Source organism: Aedes albopictus, chromosome 2 (genome assembly GCF_035046485.1).
Source record: "Aedes albopictus strain Foshan chromosome 2, AalbF5, whole genome shotgun sequence".
Taxonomy (NCBI): domain Eukaryota; kingdom Metazoa; phylum Arthropoda; class Insecta; order Diptera; family Culicidae; genus Aedes; species Aedes albopictus.
Genome location: NC_085137.1, coordinates 135,472,880 through 135,497,879, shown reverse-complemented (window position 1 = coordinate 135,497,879; position 25,000 = coordinate 135,472,880). Strand labels below are relative to the sequence as shown.

Genomic DNA, 25,000 nt, shown 5'->3' with positions numbered 1-25,000 from the left:
TGGTGTGTTATTAAAGAATTTCCTGGACGAATCTTAGAAACAATTCTAGAAGAAATCTCAGAAGGAACTCCGGAAGTAACAGATGAAAAAACTCCTGGAGGGTTTCTTGGAGGATCTCTTGGATCTTTCTCTGAACAAACAATCTTAGAGGAATTCCAGAAAGAACTGCTTGGTAAATCTCAGAAGGAATCCTAAAAAGGGTGAAACCTCAGAAGGAACTCCGGAAGGAACCCATAAAAGAACTACTAGAGGTTCCTCAGAACCTTAGAAGAAGTTATCCTCAATATCAGGGATAACGGAGATGCTATCGACTGTTTCGAAATTCACAGGGGGTTTTCTCGGCTTTCAGTCTGTTAAGCGATTGAAACGAAAATTTCTTTCTTACGCCCGACGTTTCTATGGGCTATGCCATCTTTTTCAAGGTTCAGGGAGAACTCTATTAGGAAACCTCGACAGAAGTATTTGAGGAATCCTAGAAGGAGCTCCTGGGATAATCACAGTACGAACACCCAGAGGAATCCAGGAAATTCTGGATTTTTCTAAAATTGTCGTGCTAATAGTTCTGTCTGGGAATACCTTTTGGAAATCTTAGAAAAAAAAAATCCGAACACATTTCAAAAAGATAAATCTCAGAAGAAACTAAATCCCTAAACTTCAAGCAAAATCTCAAAAGGATCTCTTGGAGAAATCACTTCAGGAGGAAACCCAGTCGGAATCTCTTAGGGAATTTGGAAGGATCCCACTGTGAAAGGATCCTGAAGAAATCCCTGTAACAATATTGAGTTATTCCATCCGGAATCACAATCAATATTCCTCGAAGATTCTGGAAAATTTTCCGGAACGATTTCGGTCTGGTTTTCGGAATAATTTGGAAAAAAAATTCCTTCCAATATTACTCCAAGAACTTCACCAGGATCATTTATTCCTGAATATTCTTTAAACCATTCATGGAACAAATTTTGATAGGGTGGCAAAGGGTATTATCATCTGGATTGTTCTCTCCGTCATGGGGGGTTTTTGTGGGCCACATTGCCTGAAATTTGGGCTTATAACTCAGCTTGGTTGGAAAGGATTTGAGGCCAACTCTGAATTCAACAGGTTCTTTGCATTTATAATTTTTCTGAAGTGTTCAAGCCTCTAATTTGATCAACCATACAGTAGTTCATCTTGCTTTTCATATCTCAATCACCCATTGCGAAGTCAATCATCATGTTCTCAACTTTTTCCTACCTCTTCAATAAACACGCTTATCAAATTCCCCAAACCCAACCGAATCTGGCTTTCAAACGCCACTCTCCTATCTTTCTTCGTTATCAATTCCCATTCGCTGCCGGTGAAATGTAAACAAGATATCGCCTCAATTTTGTCCACCTCATACGAATTCCTCCGCGATCAAACGACCAACCAGTGACATGGCATATCGATTTGATAAAAAAAAAAAATACAGCCTCTTTCCAACAGGCACACCATCCCATATTCTTATCTACTCACCTAACCTTACCACATTGTATTTTTTCACCCTCGTCGTCGTCAAATTCATCGTCACGTCACGCGCTTTCTTATCTACTCCATCAAAATCAGAACAGCCAGCCAAAAATCTCACGTCTGATTTCCGCTTTTTCTCTTTTTTTCTTCTGTGTTTCAGCAGTCGCAACCACAGCAAAGACAGCCAACAAAGCTCCCAGAGTGATCTGAGCTTGACGGGTGGATCACCGAAGCTGCAGACTAAAGCTTCCAGCACGCGTAAGTACCTTACCTACGGCTCTTTTTCGCTACGTAAATCCTCAGTTGTAGGTATACGGGTTCATCGGATTATGAGCTTACTTCTTTTTATCGAAAAGTTCTTCAATTATCCCAAATGAACATTCCGTCAGGTCTCGCATAAAGCGCTGCACAGAATTTACATCTACCATAACATCTCGATTCCCATAACTTTGTAATAAGAGTTCATAATAAACTAAAGAAAATTTACGAATTTGTTGGCACTTGTAAGTTTGCTTTGGGCAATCCACAGACCAACGTGAACCCGTACCAAACTGCTATTTCCCGATCACTGCAAAATGTGCATGAACATGTAAGGTCTGCCATGGGCAAGTGTTTGCATCGTTACTAGCAGACGAGAACTGACACAGGGCGTTAAGTTAGTGGCATCGTATTACATGAGTCTCGACTACAGCATATCATGCCATAATAAATGCCAATTAAATTTCCACTGCTCAAAACAGCTATACGTAACTAATTCATGGACGCTCCCTTATTCAGCTGCAGTTGAACCTGAGTGCGTACAAGTTCGGTGGAAACAGTTGAATCGAAAGCTTTTTCCTCCTCGCTACGAATTTTGTACTCGCATTGATTCGATTGGTGCGACGATGAGTGGGTCTGGGTACGATTGCCTCGCTGGATGCCTACTTTCTGGCGGTTTTTTCGTTGCTTGAGTTGAGTTTCCACCACAAGACCTTCTTGGATGGGGTTTTCCTTTCGGTCGAACGAATGCATCGCGCACGTGTTTCGAAGAAAAGAAAACTTTTACCGTAGCACATAACCAACCACAATTTCGACGGGCGGGCGAAAGTTTTTGTTTTTCTTTGTTGAGTTTGTTCTTTCTTTTCGCGGTTGTTTGAGGAGGGAAAACTTTCATGTGAATTGTCAGAGCTTCGGTCGCTTGCAGGGTAGGCGTTCGTGGATTTCTTTTCTATGGGTTGCTTATAACTTTTTGTTTTAATGAACATTGACAATATGATGTTTCAACCTATATTTCAGGAGTGGAAAAACGAAAAAGAAAATGAGCGGTTATTGAAATACAATGTTATAAAATGGATTGCTATTGGCTACGGGCACCGGGTGTAGTCAGTCTAAGGAAAATTATGTTTCCAAAAACTCATCGGAAAATCTATGAAAACTACTAATACTTCAAATTAGTGCTTTCTTTCAAGGGCACTTCTCCAACTTCAATGATGTGCGGGAATAAGGGAATACGTGCGTATATATAGGAATACAGTCGAACCTCCATGAGTCGATGTCCCTTGACTCGATATCGACTCATGGAGGTAAATTTTTCCATACTGAAAAAATATTTCTGGGTTACTATGATGGTCCCTCCAAAATGCCTCCCAAAGGATTTTTGTTCCACTACTCGATATTTCCATGAGTCGATGGTCCCTTCAATATCGACTCATGGAGGTTTTACTGTATATGCGTACATCGTGGGCAGATCGTATCTGCGTTCTTTGTTTGCTTCCACAACTCCTCTCTCCGAACTAGGAAACAAGTGAGCGAAAGCTCTTGCAACTATTTTCTCTCTGACAGCATCAAGAGTCCGGAACAGGTTTCCCATAAGCTTACCGGTGATTAGCAATATAAATCTGGAGCTCGATTTGAATAGGTCGTATGTACTTTTGTCGATTAAAAATTCAATCAGTTGGATTCGCTTATTATAGCGAAAACCGTTGAAATTGAGAAAAGTTTATACATACAGCAGAATCCTCACAAAACAGGCTTTCTGTTCCATGATTAAAAGTTTGCTAAATATCTGCCATATTGCTACAATGACTAAAATAAACTGATCGAATTTTATATCGACAAAAGCACTTACGACCTATTCAAATCGAGCTCCAGAAATGACCTGAAGCGCTTTTCTCTGGAAAAAAAGTTAAATAGATTTGTCATTGCGCTCATCAGCTAAAATAATATCTTTAAGTTTTAATTTTGTTTATTGTTGTCAATTTGGTAACTTTGCAAGATTATTTCCTAAGATATTATGATCATACCTATCATTGCTAGTTTTGCGCAACATATAGGAGATATACAAAATAATAGTGACAGGCAAAATATTCACTTTTCAAGATATGTTCACCAAAAATACAGGTACCTTTTTGTAAAAAGCATCTATAATTTTAAAAATTTCACTGTAATTTAACAAACTAGTTTGCTGGGCTGGCTATGGTACGCATTAGGACACGATTGGGCGATTCTAGTAAAATGCATAATTTCAGGATGCCCGGATCTTCGGATTCATTAGGGCCAATGAAGGTGTAAGCGCGTGGGTATTCAGCATGACCATGCTGAGAATGACGGGTGCGATTCCGGGTCAATCCTGGAACTTTTATTTGTGAAAATTTCCTTGAATTCCTTAGGCATAAGGCAGAGGTTCCCAAACTTTTTGCTACCGCGGCGCCTTTTGAAATTTTCAAAATTTTCGCGGCGCACCAACAACTTTTTACAAAAAAATTTAATAATTTTAACACCTTCAGTTCAATATTTTAAATATAAATCGTAAAAAAGCCTTCAATGTCATGCTTTTTTATAATTAAAAAAATGCTTAAAGATTCGCAGAACACAAATTTTAGATTTCTGAAGGATTGCATTGCAAGACTTTTTTTTTAAATAAAATACTAATCTACGTATTTAACCTTCCGGGACGCGTGCCATCAAGCAGCTGAAACTGCACCGCGCTCGCGCTGTATACGACGAGCGAGGTTTTTTGGTTGTGTTGTACTTTTTACAACGGCGCGCGCGCTGAAGGGTTAAGGGAAATTTAAGGAAAAATAGATATAAAAATGAATTATTCAGAAGTTATCAGGGGTCATGTTTTTGTATTCGGAACTCAAAAAACTCAACTCAACTCAAAAACTTAAAAAAGGCGGTTTCTGAATCATGCATGAAATCGACACATAAATTGGCGCAGATTTTTTTTTTACGATAACGAGCTTAATCAGTCTATAGGAGGAAATCTCAATCATAGAGACAAACTAACAAGTAATGATAGTGATGTAAGTAAAAATGTCGTCCCGAAACGAGCACGAAGACCTGGCGATTGACAGTAATTATAGATGAAAGTATTATGGAAAGAGCTTCAAAACAGTTTCTTGAAATATCTACTTTGAAATACAAGCTATTGATAAAATCGAAATCTAAGCCGAATGATAAAAAGTCCAATAATTTGAGAGTCCTACAAAAATTTGCAAAATGCTGGAAATATTTTTTTTTTTTTTGTAAACATCTCAATGTTTCATGCGGATATTATAAATTCCGGAAAACATTCGTAGACTTTGGAATTTTACTATTCAATTGAACATTTAGAAGAGGGATTTCGACAGCGGCGGACCCAGCGTGCATCAGTGTTTGGTAGGATTTCGTACGGGTGCCAGTGTCGCGCGCGTTTGCTTCGGTGGTTCGATTTTTTCTCTTTCTATTTTGTATTCCGTAGTGAGCATTTCGACGGCGGTGAGCGTGCGGTGGACGCGTCGTGGATCGAGTCGGTTCCGAATTTTTCGCTTCCTGTCGGCGCTAGTTCTCAATGCACTTTTAGTTGATAATAAATATTTTCTTTTTTTTTTGCATTTACACAAAAGAATGAAAAGTGTTAGTTCGGGCTCGCCGGTCGAAAAAATCCGGGCGCCGACAAGTGAGTCGCGTTCAGTGTATTTCTGTGTGGAATAGACTAAAGGTTTCTGCTCCCTAGTGGAGTGGAGACGCGCGATGGAATTTTCTTTTTGGCTAGTTTTTGCGTCGAAAAGTGGTCGGTTGTTAACGGCGGTTTGAGTATATTGATCCATTGTCAAATCATATCACCAACCATAGGTGACTCCCGGACTGACAATGTACCTTACCCTACTAACAAAAAATTCCTTCCTGAGACAACGTGGAGATGCAGCGATTCGCGCTCTTTTTAACAACGTTTGTCTTATTAACATTCCCTCCCATCCTCGATGACCGTAAGGACGTGGCCGGCGCCGTTATTGACCCTATTAAAGTTGAGAGCTCTCGAACTGTGTACAATGAGAATAGTAAGCTAGTCCTAAGCCCTATTCATTGGTTTCTTGTGCAATTTCGATTGCTCTGGTCAATCACGGAGTAGCAACTACGAATTGTGTGGTCATCTATGCTCATGCTCATGCTCATGCTCATGCTCAATTGAACATTTAGAAGAGGGAAAACCCCTTTGAATGAGTTTCTTTTGGAGTCTTCCACAAAAAAGCCAAAACAATGGTATCGAATGCAAAAAAGGGGGTAGAGGTGACACTAGTTTTACAAAACAATACAAAAACCGCTAAAAATATATTCTGACTTCAAAAGTAAGAGTTTGTTCTTTGTGTTTGGCCCAAGAGACTGCGGCGCACCTGAGAGATGTTCACGGCGCACCAGGGCGCCGCGGCGTACAGTTTGGGAAGCACTGGCATAAGGAATGCTACATACTGTGTTGCTGCATGGGCTGTCGGCAAGATCTGTCAAAAAAGAACCACCCCTCATCAAGCGTAAAAAGCTGGATATATTCGGAGTGATACTATTTCATCCGACGTTTCGGCCCTTGGTTTGGGATTTCTTCAGCGAGTTGTAGGAAGAAGATCCAAACCAAGAGCGCCCTTTAAAATCACGTGAATAAAAAAAACATTAAGTTAAAATTTCACAGAACATTTCATTTGTTTAATTTATTGATAAGATAGTTTTAACAGAGATTGGAAAAATAGTTTGATTCTACTTTGAAACATTGAAATTCATGAATGGATGCCGATCTACCATGATTTTTTAACAGTTTGATCCGTCTTCTGGGTAAATGCATTTATATGTAGAACAAGTTACGAAAATCAACTAAACAGAAGAACAAATGTGAAATTGTTTTGAGCGAGGAAGAAATTTAAAACAATCACATTAAAAACAATCTGCAGTGTTGTGCTGTGGGTGAATTTCAGCGCACATTTTCTTCGGATAGAAGAAATTTTCTTGCATTGCTCACTAGCAAGAAAATTTTCTTTTCTCCGAAGAAATTGTGCACCGGAATTCGCCTATTGGAATGACCTCGCAACAGTTGTCTATCAACTACAACTTAAGTGTCAGTACAAGTTTTAAATTTTTAACAACATGAATAATAAAAAATAGATATTTTTCCTCGGAAAAAAGCTGGATAGCTTTCAGGACAGTTTCTTGGTATATTCTACCGATGGGTTCTAAGTAAAGCTTTTGGGCGAATTTCTGCTTAAGTCGCTGAGAATTTCTGATAAAATATATAATGAAACTCAAATAATTGACTCGCAGCAATTCTTGATGTGCTACGCACAATGGATTCGCCTGTGTGACAGTAGTCTGACAAATTTTCCATGGGAAAACTGTAGAAAATACAAACCTCGACGGAACACTCACTCGCCAGGATTAAACGTCAAATGGGAGTAGAAACTATAAAAATCTGGAAAGGGGGTTTTTAAAGCTTCTGCTGTGTTCTAAACAATCTTGGTGCAACTAAAGTAATAATTCAAAAAAAAAACAACTGTTAGAGACCATATTAAGGGACTTCTTGAGTAATCTATGCAAACACTGCTTATTACAAAAAAAAATCCTGTATTCATTTTTGAAAGGAACACCTCAGTGTTTTCTGATGCAATTTCTAGAGTTGAAAGCCTATTGAAGTGGTAGTAAAAACCTTGGATACGTTTCTGCTTTTTTGATATTGTGTTGCATTCTTGAAGCTTTTTCATTGAACAGTTTTTATTCTATTCTTTTCTATTGTAGTGCCTGCTCAGCCAGTATTGAAAAGCATCCTTGTGGTATTTTCTTGCCAGCATTAATATTTGCAGAATATCAGTTATGATATGACACTAACATCAAAATGGCCAGGCCCACTGTGCAGACTAATATGTTTGAAGATAATTTAAAAAAAATGGAAATAAGATGATTCACTCGTGAATTACATAATTGACATATTTTTTAATTTAATAGCAGAAGAAATGGGGGCAACCATACCAACCGTTTCATTCGTTTGGATTCGTTGGGAGTAGCGTAGCTAAGAGGGTTAATGTACACTCCACGGATGTACTGTTTCCAGGGATGGGACACTGACATTTACTTAGAGTGCCCTAATGCCTAATGCCTAATGTGAAATTTCGTTCAAAAATGGTTTCTGCGAAAACGAAAAACATTTTCAATCTAGAAAAAAATTAGGAGATACCTTGATCCATACTCTACATGTGCACGAAAACCGATTTTGAAAATATTGCTTCGTTATTTTATAAAAAATCAAAAACCAAAAAGTGCGGAAATGGATCCAGTTTCGCCTTAAGCGCCTAAAGTCGCTCTCTGAAACAAAATAAGCTTTTTCATTGAATAGTTTCATAGAAAAACTCAATTAATTTCTTTAAAAAAAACAAGAATTATTTACTGATAGAATCCTTTAGTTGTGCAGCCTTCGCATGTATTTCTTAAGAATTTGGACGATTTATAGAATAAGTTTCTATATCAATCCACAATTGAAAATCTCGGATGAGTTCCTGGTAAGTCATCAAACGCATCTAGAACAATTCAGATAATTTGGAAGAATCGACTCTTTGGCGAGCGTTCGTGCGAGACAGTCGCAACTTTTCGTTCGTCCGGTTTGTCTCCCGATACTATCCAGTTCGGTGACTATTTTGCAAAGTGCTAGTTTTCCGAGTGATCAAGTGTAGAAGTGATTATCCCTAGTGGGACGAGTGCGGTTGGCTAGGCCACAATTTTTGCCGCAAAAGTTCGTTTGGTTTGAGTAAAGTTCACGTTTTTATTATATCACGTGGCGCATTGTCCGATTATCGAGCACATCAGTGCAGCACCCCCCGCACACCGCGCCGCTCGCGCGGCCGTGATCGGCTTCTTCCAGTGAGTACCCAAGCTCATCGTCGTCGACAGCAGCAGCCCACCGAGAGAAGAGCAGAGAGCGTTCAACCGCCGCACACGACGACGGGCGCTCAGCAGCAGCTCGCTTGCTCCCTGTGCGGGCCATCCGATCGCTTGGACCAGTCGTCGTCGAGCCTGTGGCTAAACAGAGTGCACAAAGATAAGTACATAAAGTTACCTCTCGTTGTTCCCCCCTCTCCACTGACTCTTTGATTAGATTTAATTTGGTACATAAGCAGTTTTTTCTCACTTTTCCTGTAGCGTTAACTTTGTCCCTTGTTTTTTGATTATTTCTCGTCCCCGTGATAGTATTAGTTTAAGGTTTTTGAGTGCCCCGTGGTGGTAGTTAACTACCACAATGGGCGATGATGACGATGGCGGGGGTACGTCGTACCGCATCAACGAAGCTTTGTTATTGGCATCGGACTGCTCGAGCCAACAAGGCGATGTAAATGCTAATCCCTTTGTCTCCCCTCACCCTGGCGCTTCTGCTATGGACACCAACAGTAAATCTGTTTCGTCGTCCCCCCGCCTCAAGGCCTACCCTCCCGACTTTGGCGGGCCATATGTTGTTTTCTTCCGACCCAAAGGCAAACGTTTGAACACCGTTCAAATCAGCGAGGATCTGACTAAACGGTATTCTTCCGTTGTCTCCATTGACATGGTCGGTACAGCTAAGCTTCGGGTGACAGTAGGCGACCGAAAACACGCTAATGAGATTGTGGCCTGCGAGTTGTTTACACTTGAGTACTTCGTTTACCTACCGAGCGCGTCGATAGAGATTTCGGGGAAGGTCGCCGACGCATCTTTGACCTGCGAAACGATCATGCAAGGCTGTGGTCGTTTCCATAACCCTTCTCTACCTCCTGTCCAGATACTGGATTGCCGGCAACTGCATTCGGTCTCCCAGGAGGGTGAGAAGAAGGTTTACACACCATCTGAAGAATTTTGTGTGACCTTCTCCGGATCTGCATTACCAGGCGAAGTGAAGTGAGGTGTGTTGTGTTGCATAATTTCGATGCAGATTGGGTAGAAACTTTGGCAAAAAATTAAAGAAAAAAAGAAAAAAAAATCGGTACATCCTGTTGTTGTTCTTTATGTTGTTATGTTATTTTGAACAGTACGATGTTTATGTTACGTGATTTGCTTTGATATTGTGAATGTAAAGTTGAAAAAATGTGTGCAGTGAAAAGTGAATATGTGGTCAAATGATGACTAGTTATGCGCGCGTTAAGGTGCAGCGAGGAGAATCGGAAGAAGCTGAACCGGCAGCTCACATCATATTTGGTGAGATTGTTCTGATTATTATTGATGCTACTATGATTCACTAAATACGGGCCAGTTTTGAAGACATTTTCTTTAAAACAGGAAGTGTGTTTGTATTATCATTATCCATTTGATAACGGTAGTGCACACATGCGGGGCTTATTGTAAGTGAAAGTGACTTCTGAATGGAGTGTCTCTCCAACCATTCTGAAATGGGTCACCGGATCTGCAATAGAGCTATCACTGTCTAACTCCCGGACTAAAGCAATTTGCAACGACATCATAACAGTGTTGCAGGCTGCTTTCTTCCATAATATCACTGCCGGACAGTGGGTGTTAGATGGAGTACACACACACACACACACACACCTTCTCCGGATCTGCATTACCAGATCTGCTGGCGATTGGCAAACTTCGGCTACCTGTGAGGCTGTATGTACCGAAGGTAATGAATTGCATCAATTGCAAGCAGCTGGGCCACACCGCTCAGTACTGCAGCAATAAACCTCGCTGTGCAACATGCGGGGAGAGACATGTGGACGGTGCGTGTAAAACGCCGCCCAAGTGTGTTTATTGTGGCAGCGACCGTCCACATGATCTGATTGATTGCTCAAGGTACATACAGCAGAAAAAACATGAAAAACGATCGTTGCAGCAGCGATCACGGCGAAGCTACGCCGAAATGCTGAAAAAAGCTGCCCCGACCGTTGAATCCCGTAACATCTACTCGTCTTTATCTCTCGATGATCAGGGCTCTGACTCTGAGGTCGGGGACGGGGTTCCCTTTGTTTTCAAGGGTGAAACGAGGAAACGGATGAGGCTCCAGAGACCCACCAAAAAACCTCGGAATCTGCCTAGCAGCGACCCCCAACCCACCATGACAAATTTCAAGAGTGGTAAGAAAGTCACAAAACGTTCCCCTCCGGGATTCAAAATCCAGGACGAACGAGACTTTCCATCACTCCCGGGAACATCTAAAATCCCAGATGTCCCACGTTTTTCGAATTCTCAACCGGAAAGACAGCATTCGGAGCACCAGGAGCAACCTCAGGGTGCGCCATTGTTTACGCTCTCTAGCATCATAGACATCATCCTCAGCTTCTTCAATGCTTCAGATTCCGTGAAGAACATTGTAAAAGGACTTCTTCCTTGTGTGACCCCTCTTTTGAAGCAGTTGGCTTCTAAAATGCCCCTCCTTGCGACAATCGTATCTTTCGATGGCTAATTTAACCACCGAGGTCGAAGATACGATTTCGGTTCTACACTGGAACTGTCGTAGTATTACACCGAAATTAGACGTTTTTAAATTTTTAGTTAACAATTTACAATGCGATGTTTTTGCACTATCCGAAACATGGCTGACACCTGATGTAACCTTACCTTTTCCCGATTATAATATCATTCGCCTTGATCGATCCGACTCGTACGGAGGGGTGCTTCTAGGGATTAAGAAGCAGCACTCATTTTACAGAGTCGATTTTCATCCGATGACAGGCATTGAAGCCGTCGCATGTGAGGTGACTATCCGAGGTAAAACCCTCAGTGTTGCCTCCATATATCTTCCACCGAGAACTGCAATATCTCGCAGGGATCTCGCCCACATCTGCTCGGTTATGCCCGAGCCTCGGCTGCTCATGGGAGATTTCAAATCCCATGGTACAGGCTGGGGGGAACTGTACGATGACAGCCGTTCAACTTTGATATATGACCTTTGCGACGACTTCAACATGACAATTTTGAATACCGGAGAAGTTACACGAGTGGCACCTCCAGCTCAAGATGGCAGTCCTAGAAACAGCCGATTAGACCTCTCAATCTGTTCGAGCTCACTATCGCTGGAGTGTTCATGGAAGGTTATCCAGGATCCTCATGGTAGTGATCATCTGCCGATTGTTGTTTCTATTTCCAATGGGTCACATCAACCTCCATCTATCGACATCGCCTACGATCTCACCAAGCACATTGACTGGGAGAAGTACGCAGAAGCAATTATCGACGGTGAGCAATCGGTAGAATTCCTTCCACCGCGGGAAGAGTATCGGTTTCTGTCCGAGCTGATCCTCAGTAGCGCGCTTCAGGCACAACGTCGACCAGTGCCAGGTCCGTCGGTTCGTAGGAAACCCCCGAATCCGTGGTGGGATAGTGAGTGTACAGAAATCTATCGCGAGAAATCCGCGGCGTTCAAAGAGTTTCGGAAACGCGGTTCAGTCGAAAACTTCAAGCGGTTCGCTTCCCTTGAAAGCAAGTTCAAGAACTTGATCAAGGCGAAGAAAAGCGGTTACTGGCGTCGGTTCGTCGAGGGTTTGTCGCGCGAGACATCGATGAGAACTCTTTGGAACGTCGGTAGAAGAATGCGTAACGCGTCGTCGGTCAACGAGGATCGAGAAAGCTCTCCTCGATGGATCCTCAAGTTCGCAAAAAAAGTTTGTCCAGATTCCGTGCCCGTGGAGCGAATAATTCGTAATGTTTCCGACGATAGGGACGACATGGATAGGCCGTTTTCAATGATTGAATTCTCACTTGCTCTTCTTTCATGTAACAATTCCGCTCCAGGAATGGATCGAATCAAGTTCAACTTGCTTAAAAACCTCCCCGACGTCGCTAAGAGGCGCTTGTTGAACTTGTTCAATCAGTTCATGGATAACAACATCGTTCCGGATGACTGGAGACAAGTGAGGGTGATAGCTGTTCAAAAACCCGGGAAACCCGCGTCGGATCATAATTCGTACCGTCCAATCGCGATGTTGTCTTGTCTACGGAAGCTGTTGGAGAAGATGGTTCTCTTTCGACTGGACAAATGGGTTGAATCGAATGGCATGTTGTCAGATACACAGTTCGGTTTCCGCAGAGGCAAAGGGACGAACGACTGTCTTGCGTTGCTTTCTTCAGAAATTCAGCTTGCCTTTGCTCAAAAGCAGCAAACGGGCTCAGTGTTTTTGGATATTAAGGGGGCTTTTGATTCAGTTTGTGTCGATGTTCTTTCCGACAAACTACACGAAAGTGGCCTTTCACCAATTCTGAACAATTTTTTGTATAATTTGCTGTTTGAGAAGCAGATGAGTTTTGCTCATGGCGACTTGACAGTTTCACGAATTAGCTACATGGGTCTCCCCCAGGGTTCATGTCTAAGCCCCCTGGCCAAGTTCGCAGGGGTTGACGGTATTAAAGTGAAGGAGTTTCATTTTGATTATTGTAATGTAGTGTTCTTTAGTGAAACATATCACCTTTTTAACACTTTAATGCGCCTCCAACGGTTCATCACGAACCGGCTGCTGCAGATGGAGTATGGCTGATCATATGCATCAGACATGCTCGATAAACACGGAGGAACCGCCAGGGCTCAGTAGAGTCTATTCCCAAGCAATAGTTTCAAGTCGGTTGGATTTGAGAAGGTTTTGATGATCGTTACAAATCCTAATAAAAGTTATACAGGATTTGTGACAGGTTTTGGAACCTTTAACAGCCAGCTGACTTCAAAATGTTGTTTGGGCTCTATTTCCCACGTTTCTCGGTTGATTTTGATTAGTAATTTATTAATGTCATAGTCGCTTTTTCGAATTTCTACAATGTTATACTTTATTATATTTTATTTAAATAAAGCAATTAAAATCAACCGAAAAATTAATAGTGGGAAGGAGATTTGCAGCACTTAATTGTGCTGATAGATTCGAAGCTAACGTGCGAACACTTGACGTGACAGTTTGGACTGGACAAAAAACGGACTGCTTTTTATTAATTGAACAACGTTACTTTTGTATGACTAGGTTGACATTTCTAGGCCACGCATGAGAAAATGACATAGTTTATCTTGATAGGACACATAGGACAGAACGAATTTGAATATTTTTCATAGTATTTGTAGGGGGATGAATACATTTCTAGGCTACGCTTGAGAAAATGACATGGTTTATCTAGGTAGGACCGATAGGACAATTGAACGGATTTGAATATTTTTTATAGTATTTGTAGCGGGATGAGAGTTGACATGAAATCTTTATTATTTTAAAATTTTATTGAAATCAACTCACCAACTTGGCGTATGTATTTTTGTTTATCTCTTAGATGGTATTATGAGGACAACAGAAAAATATCAGAAGTTCAGTTACATGTTTCTGTGGGTTTTGGACCGATGACAATTTAAGGACACAAGAGATGAACACAGAGAAGTAGAAAACGATTACCGAAATCAAGAAAACAATTTGACACAGGATCGACTATATTTTAACATATAGGGTCGATTGATTCGATGAAAAAAAAACAAACATACGACAACTGATTTAACGAGAAGTAAAACATATTGAAACATACCACAAAATCAAACAAGAAGACAAACACAAACCGTGTGACCATAACACTACATGGGCAAATCCTGATTGACTGACCAATTGAAAACTTTCCAATCTTCTACCGTAACTTTCTGAGTCAGTTGCAACAGTGTTTTAATGGATATCATTTTCCGCGTACGGCTGGCAAACTGCTTCTGAAAGATTACGTACTCTTTTCTATCTTCGGGTCTAGTGTAGAGGTTTCAACTCTATTCAGAGTGCAGCTAGAAACCTAGCAAAAAAAAAAAAAAAAAAAATTTGCTGTTTGAGAAGCAGATGAGTTTCGCTCATGGCGACTTGACAGTTTCACGAATTAGCTACATGGGCCTCCCCCAGGGTTCATGTCTAAGCCCCCTTCTTTACAACTTTTATGTTAGAGACATAGATGAATGTCTCATGGAAAACTGCACGTTAAGGCAGCTTGCGGATGACTGTGTTGTTTCTGTAACGGGATCAATAGCAGTCGATCTGCAAGGACCACTACAGGATACTTTGGACAATTTGTCTACTTGGGCTCTCAAGCTGGGTATCGAGTTCTCTCCGGAGAAAACTGAGATGGTTGTCTTTTCTAAAAAACACAAACCGGCTAAGTTTCCGCTCGTGCTGATGGGTAAGACAATCACTCATAGCATGTCTTCACAATACCTCGGCGTCTGGTTCGATTCCAAATGCACCTGGGGGAAGCACATTGTGTATCTGATACAGGAATGCCAAAAACGAATCAACTTTATGCGAACTATTACCGGAACATGGTGGGGAGCACACCCGGAAGATCTGATCAGGCTGTACCAAACAACCATTCTATCGGTTTTAGAATACGGTAGCTTCTGTTTTCAATCCGCGGCGAAAACACACTTGCTGAAGCTTCAACGGGTTCAGTACCGTTGTCTTCGGATCGCGTTAGGTTGCATGAACTCGACTCACACAATGAGTTTAGAGGTACTTGCTGGTGTACAGCCTCTGACAGACCGCTTTGCGGAGTTGTCGTTCCGGTTCCTCATCCGATGCGAGGTTCTGAATCCGTTAGTCATAGAAAACTTCGAAAAGCTGCTCGAACAGAATCCCCAAACTCGTTTTATGAGTGTGTACTACTGGTACATGACGCTGGAGGTAAGCCCATCTCCGGTTAACACCAATCGTGACAACTTCTCAGACTTCGACAGCTCCTTTGTGGATTTTGATCTCTCTATGAGGGATGAGATCACCGGTATACCGGAATCTTTTCGTTCCATAGGTATTCCACAAATTTTTGCAAGTAAGTTCGGGCATGTTAGCGGGGCCAGACAGTTCTTCACAGATGGTTCCAAAACCGATGATTCGACTGGATTCGGTGTCTACAACGAATTTCATAGCGCCACCTTTATGCTACAAAAGCCATGTTCGGTATACATTGCTGAGCTCGCGGCTATATACTACACCTTAGAGTACATTCGCACTCTTCCACCTGAGCACTACTTCATTTTTACCGACAGTCTAAGCTCTCTGGAGGCTGTTCGGTCAATGAAACCGATGAAGCACTCAGCGTACTTCCTGAAAGGAATATGCCAAGTCTTGAGTGCTTTGTCCAAACGCTCATACATAATCACCATAGCTTGGGTCCCTTCACATTGTTCAATCCCGGGCAATGAGAAAGCGGACTCTCTGGCTAAGGTGGGCGCTAGCGAAGGCGATATTTACGAGCGTCAAATCGCCTTCGACGAATTTTTTGCATTGGCCCGTCAGGAGACCTTGATCAGCTGGCAACACAAATGGAGAGATGGAGAGATGGGTAGATGGTTGCACTCCATCATTCCACAGGTGTCGAAGAAGCCATGGTTCAAAGGGTTGGATTTAGGCCGCGATTTCATTCGTGTGATGTGTCGGTTGATGTCCAACCACTATTTGTTGAACGCACACACCTTCCGTATTGGGCTCTCAGAAAGCAATCTCTGTGTCTGTGGTGTGGCTTACCAGGATATCGAACATGTCGTGTGGGGATGCAATGAGTATCATGAGGTCAGATCTGAGCTGCATGAAATTCTCCGGGTCCGAGGAAAACAACAGAAACCCGTTAGAGAAGTGTTGGCAGGACTTGATTTGGAATACATGAACCTGATTTATCAGTTTTTGAAACGTGTTGATGTCAGAGTTTGATGTAGTACGTTCCTTGTTTTCGTTGTCCGCCTTTTGGTTTTGTTGTTCGCCCCTGTCTGTCGTCACCCCCCTTCCGTTTGTCCTCTTCTTGTCGTTTTCTACCGTAAAGTCTTTTCTTTTTGGTTCCGTTACAGATATGGACATATTGTCCCATCAATGTTTTAGTATAAGTTAGCAAATAATTTAGTTTTAAACCCATAAATCCCTCCTTCCCAATTTAATTTTTTTTTCAATCCTTAACCTCGAAACAGCCGCGAGTACTTCGGCTTCCCAAACTAACATAGTTTTAAGGCAGTAATAAATTGTAAAATGTAAATTCATTGTAAAAACAAAAGATTTCGGCTCAGTTATGCCCATGTGGCGCCCGAGCCTTCCAAATAAACGAACAAGTAAAAAAAAAAAAATTGGAAGAATGGCCAAATAATTGATATGTTCTCATAGGAGGAAAATAATGAATCGTGGTGCAATATCTGAAGGAATTGCTGGAGGAACTTCTGAATAAATAACTGCGACTGTCAGCTTGTTAACCTCCGAGAATTAGAAGAAATTACTGAATGCTATATGAATATCAGAAAGAATCTAGGATGTGCTTCTTCTGAGAATTTGCATTGTTTTCAAATATCGTTCATCTGTATTTTTTCAAACAACCCGCAAGAAGCCTTTCTTTGGCATTTTGCTATTACTGTACCATATGCGTGATAATGTTTGCACCATCGTACAAATAAGGTACCCATATCACCTGTACACACAATGTCTTGGTTTTTATTGCATGTACGTAAGCTCTAACTCATATCACAGTAGGTTGCGGGTATAAAAATCCGATTTCTTAAGTTTAAAATTTGCACCATGAAGGGGTAGCAGCGGTAGTCGAGACTTGTCCACGCGCAAATGATAAAAAAGACATTTCAGGAGTGTTCAGGAGAACCGTAAAACAGTCTTAGACCGAAAAAAAGCAAGGGCAACTATTCCCGAAGGTGTCCACTGGTCGTCCAAGGTTAACATGGATTAAGAAAGCTATCGCTGCCACCAAAAATAAGATTTGGGTGAATTATATGCGCTCAATGAGAAAAATGGCAAAGAAACGCGAAATCAGCGACTTAACGGCATGGCATATCGAAAAGGAAAATTACGGCCTTTATGATCCTTCGACCATAGAAAAAAAACTTACATTATTACCAATGGCATCCAGGAGCTACGAGTAGCGCCATATAAGAAAGTCTTGAATTTGCCCGAACGCAACCTCCGCTTTTTTTCGATTTCCGAAAAACTACACAGCGTAACAAAAAATAACTTTTGTCTGTCTCAAGAGCAAACTTATGTGTCTCCGAAGGATTTTGGGCAGCTGAATCCGAATCCGGGCTCAGATTTGCTCTAACACGTCACCATTTTGAGCTATACCTCAATTTATAGGGCAAAATATGCTATTTTGGGCTTTTTTGACTGCAAGCCATTAAGCAAGGAAATATTTTTTTCAAGCAATCAAAAGGTTAATTGGTCAATTATCATCTAAATTAACGACTCATGCGAAATATTTCGTTTTACCAAATCTTTTTTTTTTTTTTTTTTTTTTAATTTCTTTGTATTTGTGAATTTATTTTACCAAATCGAATTTGATAGTTTTAAGCGATTTATGTTAGGTACGATATTTCCCATACAAGTCATCCTCCAAAAGTTGCATGCAAGTTTTCATACTAACATAAAATGCTTAAATCTATCAAATTTGATTAGGTAAAACGAAATATTTTGCATGAATCGTTAATTTAGATGTTAATTGACCAATTAATCTTTTGATTGCTTAAAAAACATATTTCCAAGCTTAATGGCTTGCAGTCAAAAAGCCCAAAATCGCATATTTTGCCCTATAAATTGAGATATACATAGCTCAAAATTGTGACGTGTTGGAGCAAATCTGAGCCCGGATTCGGATTCAGCTGCCCAAAATCCTTCGGAGACACATAAGTTTGCTCTTGAGACAAAAAAATGTTGCGCTGTGCTATCGATCCGTACCAAATTCCAGAATCAATAGTTATTTTAACTTTTGTTTGTGTGCCAATGTCTACACCATTATGCAATGTCAAAATAAAAAAATAAATTCAAAAATTGTTAATCTTGACTTTGACACTACCACGGATACTTTTCGATATTTGCGCGTGGACAAATCACGAGCTAGGTTGCCACTTAGTCATTATGCAAGTGTAAAACTAAGAAAATCATCACTTTTTATTCACAGCCTACTAGGATATGAGTAATAGCTTAAATGCCTGCAAATAAAACCAATACATTGTCTTCACAAGTCAAACGGGAATTTTATTTGACGATGGTGCAAACATTATCACGCATACGGTAGGAGTTTTGCTAACGAATAACGCTGCTGGAAATTCATGAAGCCACATTTCTTTATTATTGAACACAATCAAACTTTTTATTTGAAACTAGCTGTACCCGGCAAACTTTGTCTTGCCTACTGCGTTTTTTGACGTTTCAAGTTTCCATCCAAGACCAAGTCCCCGGTCACAAAACGTATGTAAGATCGATTTTCAAAAACTCTCAATTTTTCCATGTGTTTTGCCTCATAAACCTTCCTTGGGTGAAAACTAACAGAACAAAACTAAGACGATCAAAATCGGACCTTCCGTTCGCAAGTTATGCGCGGTCCCACGTATGCAACTGAATTTTTATATCTATATATATAAAAATGGATTTCCGTCTGTCTGTCTGTCTGTCTGTCTGTCTGTCTGTCTGTCTGTCTGTCTGTCTGTCTGTCTGTCTGACCGCTATGCATTCGAAAACTACTGAACCAATTGGCGTGAAATTTTGTATGTAGATTCTCTTAATGCCGGGGAAGGTTCTTAGCATAGTGTGAGACTCCTCCGGCCGCTGGAAAGGGGGACTCCCAAAGAAATGAACCGGAAATGAGCTGAGAGAGAAGTTCAACACGGTCGCAAACAAAACCAATCTAGAGTGCGGTGCTGCAATGAGCCCAGCAATTGTCAAATATGAAATGGCAACCGCATACTTATATTTGGATTTTTGAAATCTATCGGCTCGGTTTCGGAGAGAAACCAGCCCAAATCCCCAGGCTTCGGGGGCAGGATGGAATCTTCAGAGGCAGCGGAGGAGCAACGACGGGGTAACTGGGAACAGTGGTGGTGGCAGCGGCGGGGAGAAGTCAAGGATCGAAGAAATGCAGTCGGGCGGCCGGGATCGGGGAGACAGTCCTACCTGATGAAGCTTCGGGCGCGTGAATTTTCCCTTGCTATGGTCAGAAATGGCCAGCTTTCAACGGCCGGGCGGAAAACGTTCGGCCGGGATGGTGATGACTTCGACCGGAGCAGATGTCCTCGGAATGGCCGGAAACGAAGGCCGAGTTGGTGGGGCTTCGGGAACGTGGGATTGCCCGCACTTTGGTTCTAAAATGACCGGCTTTCGACGACCAAGCACTGAACGAATGGCTGAGATGGGGATGGCTACAGTCGGAAAAGATGTTCACAGGGTGGCCGGACGCTGGAGGCCAGGGGCTTAAGCATGCGCGTAACTACAGCGCATTTGGCCCCCAGCTTTAAAATCGTGCACGCTGGCTGTAGTGCATAACAAGCGTGCACGACATCGGAGCTGAGGGGCCAACATTCCTGCAGGAGTTCCTCTAGGGACCAACTGCTAAAATTTACAACATATCTAAATGTTTCCTTCTTTTCATCGAAGGTTTTTTTTTTCGAGTGGCGCTGTTTTGTAGTTTATGGTAGTTGAACTGTAAATTCTATGGTGGAGTTGTCAGTTTAAGTTAAATTGATAAAAAGTTAGTTAGCAACCAAACCACCAAACAGCATTCTCTATCTGAGACAAATGTACCAAATGGAAGATAACGTGCCTCTGGAGCCGGGCTTCTGATGTTTATACAAATGAGTTTACAGACTCTTTGGAGCCATACAACTAATTATTTAATGAAATGATCAACAAGATTTTTGAACGGTTCAATTTGTCCTAATGGTGGGTAACTATGTTCATATGTAGAACATATTAAGAAAATTAACAAAAACATTAGAAAACACCTAAAAAACACCTGTGCAAGAGCAACAATAAAAATGGGCAATACAAGGTTTGCCGGGTCAGCTAGTATATAGATAAAACAAGAACAATGCAGAATATTTATCAAATTAGTTTTGATATAATGCCTAGGTTCATCAGAGGTTTAAACGGAGGTTAAAAACATACATTCTCTTTAATTGTCCTAAAATGGCTTTCCATACAAACGCTGAAGATTTTTAAATTTATTTTTGTTTTATTTTTAAGCAAAATGCTCACTGTATTATTTTATGTAATTTTGTTATAACATTTTATATACTAGCTGCCATTGTTGCGGTGATTTGACAATTTTAAGGTTCAATGTAGCACCGTACTTTAGATTGGTTTTATTGCAATCGTGATGAATATTTCCCCAGTTCATAAACATTTCAGTACCTTAACAATTTTTCCACTTTTTCAGTTAGTTTCCGTGACTTTTTCTACATACAAACACAGCCGACCTTAAGATGAATTAAGCTGTACTAAAATCATGCTGAATAGTTAATTCATTCGTGAGTTTTTTTTCACCTCAAAGGGAATACGCAAAATTTCACTCCACTTACGATATTTTTTTTCTCTTTTCGCGTATGACGAAGGCAATCGCACCAAAGCAGCAGCTAGCCGAATTGTTCTTTGTCGCCGTTAAATTTTCACTTTTGCCGAATTGTTCTTTGTCGCGTTTAGATTCACCTTTTGAACTGACCTACAATTCACACCTCGCAGCAACTCTGTGTTCTGTGCAGAAGCAGCAAAAGCTACTCAATTTTCGAAATAAATTGCTTTTTCCCGGAGATAAATTGTAAACAAGCAAGTTGTGTTCGTGCACGTGTGGCGAAAATTCAATGCACACGAAACATCATATTTCACAACCACAGCGAGAGACGTCTTCGTTGCACTGTGATGGTGTTTTATGATCTGGAGAGCAAAAATATATATCGAAATATTTTGGTCGTTGTTCTAAAGTCTAATATATCTCAATTTTTAAAGCTTCCTGCTCAATAGTACTTTGAGCACATGATTTGATTTGGATTGCGAAGAATTTTACGATCTTTACGAATACACAACTACGTCTTAATCATAATTTTTGATCATCATATACAGTTTCTTACCGATTTTGGCAACATGATGTGAATTTTATGTTGCCAAATTGGGATGTTGCCAAAATCGGTAATTTTTTTTTGTGGATTATTTTCAACTTTTATACGTCAATTTGGCTTATAGTTTAAATATGGACTATTCACAAATTATAAAACGAACCCTGTGGGTGACGTTCATAAATTACGTCATGATTTGTAAAATTGTTGATTTTGGAAAATTTAATGAATTTTGATTTTTGGAAGAAGAGTAAGACTAAAATATAAATACATTTACAAATACAAACGATTTTTCGGTAAAAATTTTTGGCCAAAATTTTTTGTTGCCAAAATCGGTAAAAAATTGTTGCCAAAATCGGGTGTTGCCAAAATCGGTAAGAAATTGTTGCCAAAAACGGGTGTTGCCAAAATCGGGAAGGAAATGTTGCCAAAAACGGGTGTTGCCAAAATCGGGAGTAGACAAAAACGGGTGTTGCCAAAATCGGTAAGAAACTGTATATCATAGTGTCACGTGGAAACTGTGACGGGAATCAAATTCATGTTGTGCCTCAAATATACGTGTACTAAATGGAAATAGAATTCGAGAGACAATTATTCATCTTATTTTTTTTTTTTAAGTAATGGTGAATGTTTTACAATATGATTCAAAAACAGCTGATGCTTTCATTAGTCAGGAACCAAACTGGCCATAGGGCATAGTGGTTTCTGCTTTTGGTAGTGTTGCGTGTACGTACACGCTGCATTACACGAACACCACTTGAGTTACTGGTTGAAAATAGTAAACAAAGATCAGCTGTTCCCAGCAAAATCAAATGGGCATATTTTCAACCAGTAGATTTGTATTAGTGTTCGTGACACCGCGCTGCGAAACCACTATTGGTCATTCAAGAATAAACTCGATCATTATTGGTCGGTGCGGGAATTAGACAAAAATGCTAAAAAGGGGTATCCTTCAACCAGGCATATCTAACAGCATGTATCGCATCTCGCAACCGGCATCATCGGCTCACTTATCTCAGTACTCCGTTTCTAATAGCTCTCTCCGACACAGCTCAAGTCAGTCTCACTAATCCACTTGAAAACCCTGCTCCGTCAATACTTCGCCAATGTCGCGGATACTTTCGCGACCGGTTGTACCCGATCGTTCGTAGGTAATCCGCACTCTCTCTCGGCACCTGATGTTTCTCTCTCCGGGCGGCGCGAGTATTTTGCGCCGCGCATAATCCAAGCAGAACGTGCTTTTTTATGCAACAAAAACAAACTGCGTGCGGATTGACCGAACCATGAAGGGAGAGCCTGAGGCGCGAACTGCGAAGTTGGAGATCGCGCTCGCAAAGCGCGCACGAACGAACGAAAGTCGCTCCCCACACCGAGGGTGGACTTGGACTAAGGCCGTCCACAGTTTAGTACCAATTTAGGTCCGATCGCGTTCGGGACGTTTCTTGTTCTTCAGTACGGACGAACGTGGGGCTAAAAAACATTCGCCGCGTACGGGCAGCACAGGTTGTGTTGTTGTGGCGTTAAACAACACATGACGACGACGGCGTTAATGTAGACGACGCGACGCTCGAAGCCGAACGAAACCCGCTGGCGCGTGAAGTGAGCGGGCATTTCTAATCCGCTAAAACTGAAACGACAAGCGATCCGGTGCGTGTGTGACTGGGGATTTGTTGAAGATCGAGTTGCTTGAATCTTCGATGGTTCTGAAGGTTCTGGTAGCTCGTTAGTGCCGACGTGCGATGTGCGTAATTTCTGTGTGATGTTCTGTTAATTTTGTTATGGGGAAAAGTTTTTGCAGCAATGTACCTATAGACTAATGTACCACGACGAGTAGAAACTTGATCAATTGAAATTGAAGCCATTTGATGTTCTGTAAAATGGAGTATTGAATAAGTAATAGCCAGAAAATCGTTCTCCTTCGCTTTGCATTTCCACTGGGAAAGCTTAGTGTTTTAAATGCACTTCCACAGTTTTCAACTGATAGTTATCTTTTCCAAATCTGCAATCGGCTACACACGACATCTGCAAATAAATATTAGATGTTGGCATTTAGAAAATACCAACGTTTTCAATGAACAACTTTTTGACAGGTTTTGCGTTTTATGAGTGTAACAAATAGGCTGCCGTTTTCAATCAAACGTGCTAAAAATGTAAGCGCCGAAGTTGTTTTGATTTATGTCTGGTGGTATACTTCCTACTAGCAGCTGAACGACAACAGTACACCAGTGAGAATTGGGTCACCGCGAAAAAGAGGAGTGATTAAGATTGGTAGCAGCAGCAACTTCCTGTTGTCTAGGTGGTGCGTGTTGATCCCATAAATTTTGGAGGATCCTGATTTAGGGAAGTGAATAGCATCGACGAAGCACGTGTAGTGTGCGGTCCTTTCCGCAGTAGTGTACATTGTGAAATACAGTACGTGCTAGAAACCCGTGAGCGAAGATTGATCACAGCTGGATGGCGACAGTGAAAGGGTCACGCCGCCCGTGAAGCCGCTGCGCTGCTGGCTGCTGGTCGGTGTCTGTAGAACAGGATTTACGAGAGCAGTTCCCGACGCACGGCGGCTTTAGCTGAAACGCCTGAAACCGGCTGCTGAAGCATACCTACAGCAAATAAAAAACCAGAAATTGTACAAACAACGGCAAATTTCCTGCTGTCGGTCGGAAAGTTAAACCGCGTGCCGGCAAGTGCCGGTGGTCCCCCCTATGCGCTGGCTGGGTAGTGTTCGTTGCTGCGGGATTGTCGCTGTTGCCGTTGAGCTCGGGGATTCAGAGATAACGTGTGCATAAAATATTGTCACCCGCTAGCCTCACTAGCGCACTGGTTGGTGAAACGAAACGAAACTAAACGACGACGACGAGTGGATAGTGTTTGATGCTGGGTCGACGATGGGGGCATTTGTTCGGGGCCGAGCAGCAGGTTTTAATTTTATCTCGTTGGAAGCTTTCATAAAATTTGCATAAATCTTTATGCAACCGTTCACGTTCGTGGTGTTTCAGTGTGACTCTTTTTTTTTCGGGATTTGATTCGGAGCGAACAAAACGAATTTGTGAGTGAGAGAGCAGTTGAGTCGGTTTGTTTCTGAAACTCTTATGTATGGTGGAGATATTCTAATCCCAGGACTTAAACTGTGTTAATAGTTGAAAATGACGGTGTTCCGGGATTGGTGCAGTCGAGAAGACCAACGAACGATTGAAGACAACTTTTGGGGATGAAGATTAGTATAATTAATTTCCAGATTCGGTATGGGAGCAAGGATTGAACAATCCTACGTTCTGATATAGAATATATATTGAGCAAATTGGTCCAAAATGTAACTTGTTACAAACATTTGTATAGTGCTTCAAAAAAAGTAGAACGTATAAATCTATAGTCAGTTTATTACGATCTGAGTATGGCGGGCTTGGTGGTGTAATGGCTACCGCTTCTGATTTGTATGCAGAAGGTCCTCGGGTCAATCCCTGAACCGTCCCTTTCCTCCAACTT

At 41.4% G+C, this 25,000-nt stretch overlaps 1 protein-coding gene across 5 annotated transcripts in view; it reads left to right on the top strand.

Moving 5' to 3' along the window:
* The first annotated feature begins 1,248 nt into the window (after nucleotides 1-1,248).
* LOC109417649 (uncharacterized) overlaps nucleotides 1,249-25,000 on the top strand; it is a 696,771-nt gene continuing 673,019 nt past the window's right edge. For 3 of the 5 annotated variants that reach the window (XM_062850488.1, XM_062850487.1, XM_062850486.1), the window contains exon 1: nucleotides 22,097-23,258. Coding sequence is in view for 2 of the 5 variants with exons in the window: in XM_062850484.1 (XP_062706468.1) it covers nucleotides 1,413-1,743 (331 nt within the window). In the remaining 3 variants the exon portion in view is untranslated. Of the gene's footprint in view, nucleotides 1,744-22,096; nucleotides 23,259-25,000 lie in introns of those variants that run through there. The other 2 variants (XM_062850484.1, XM_062850485.1) reach the window with 1 other exon arrangement.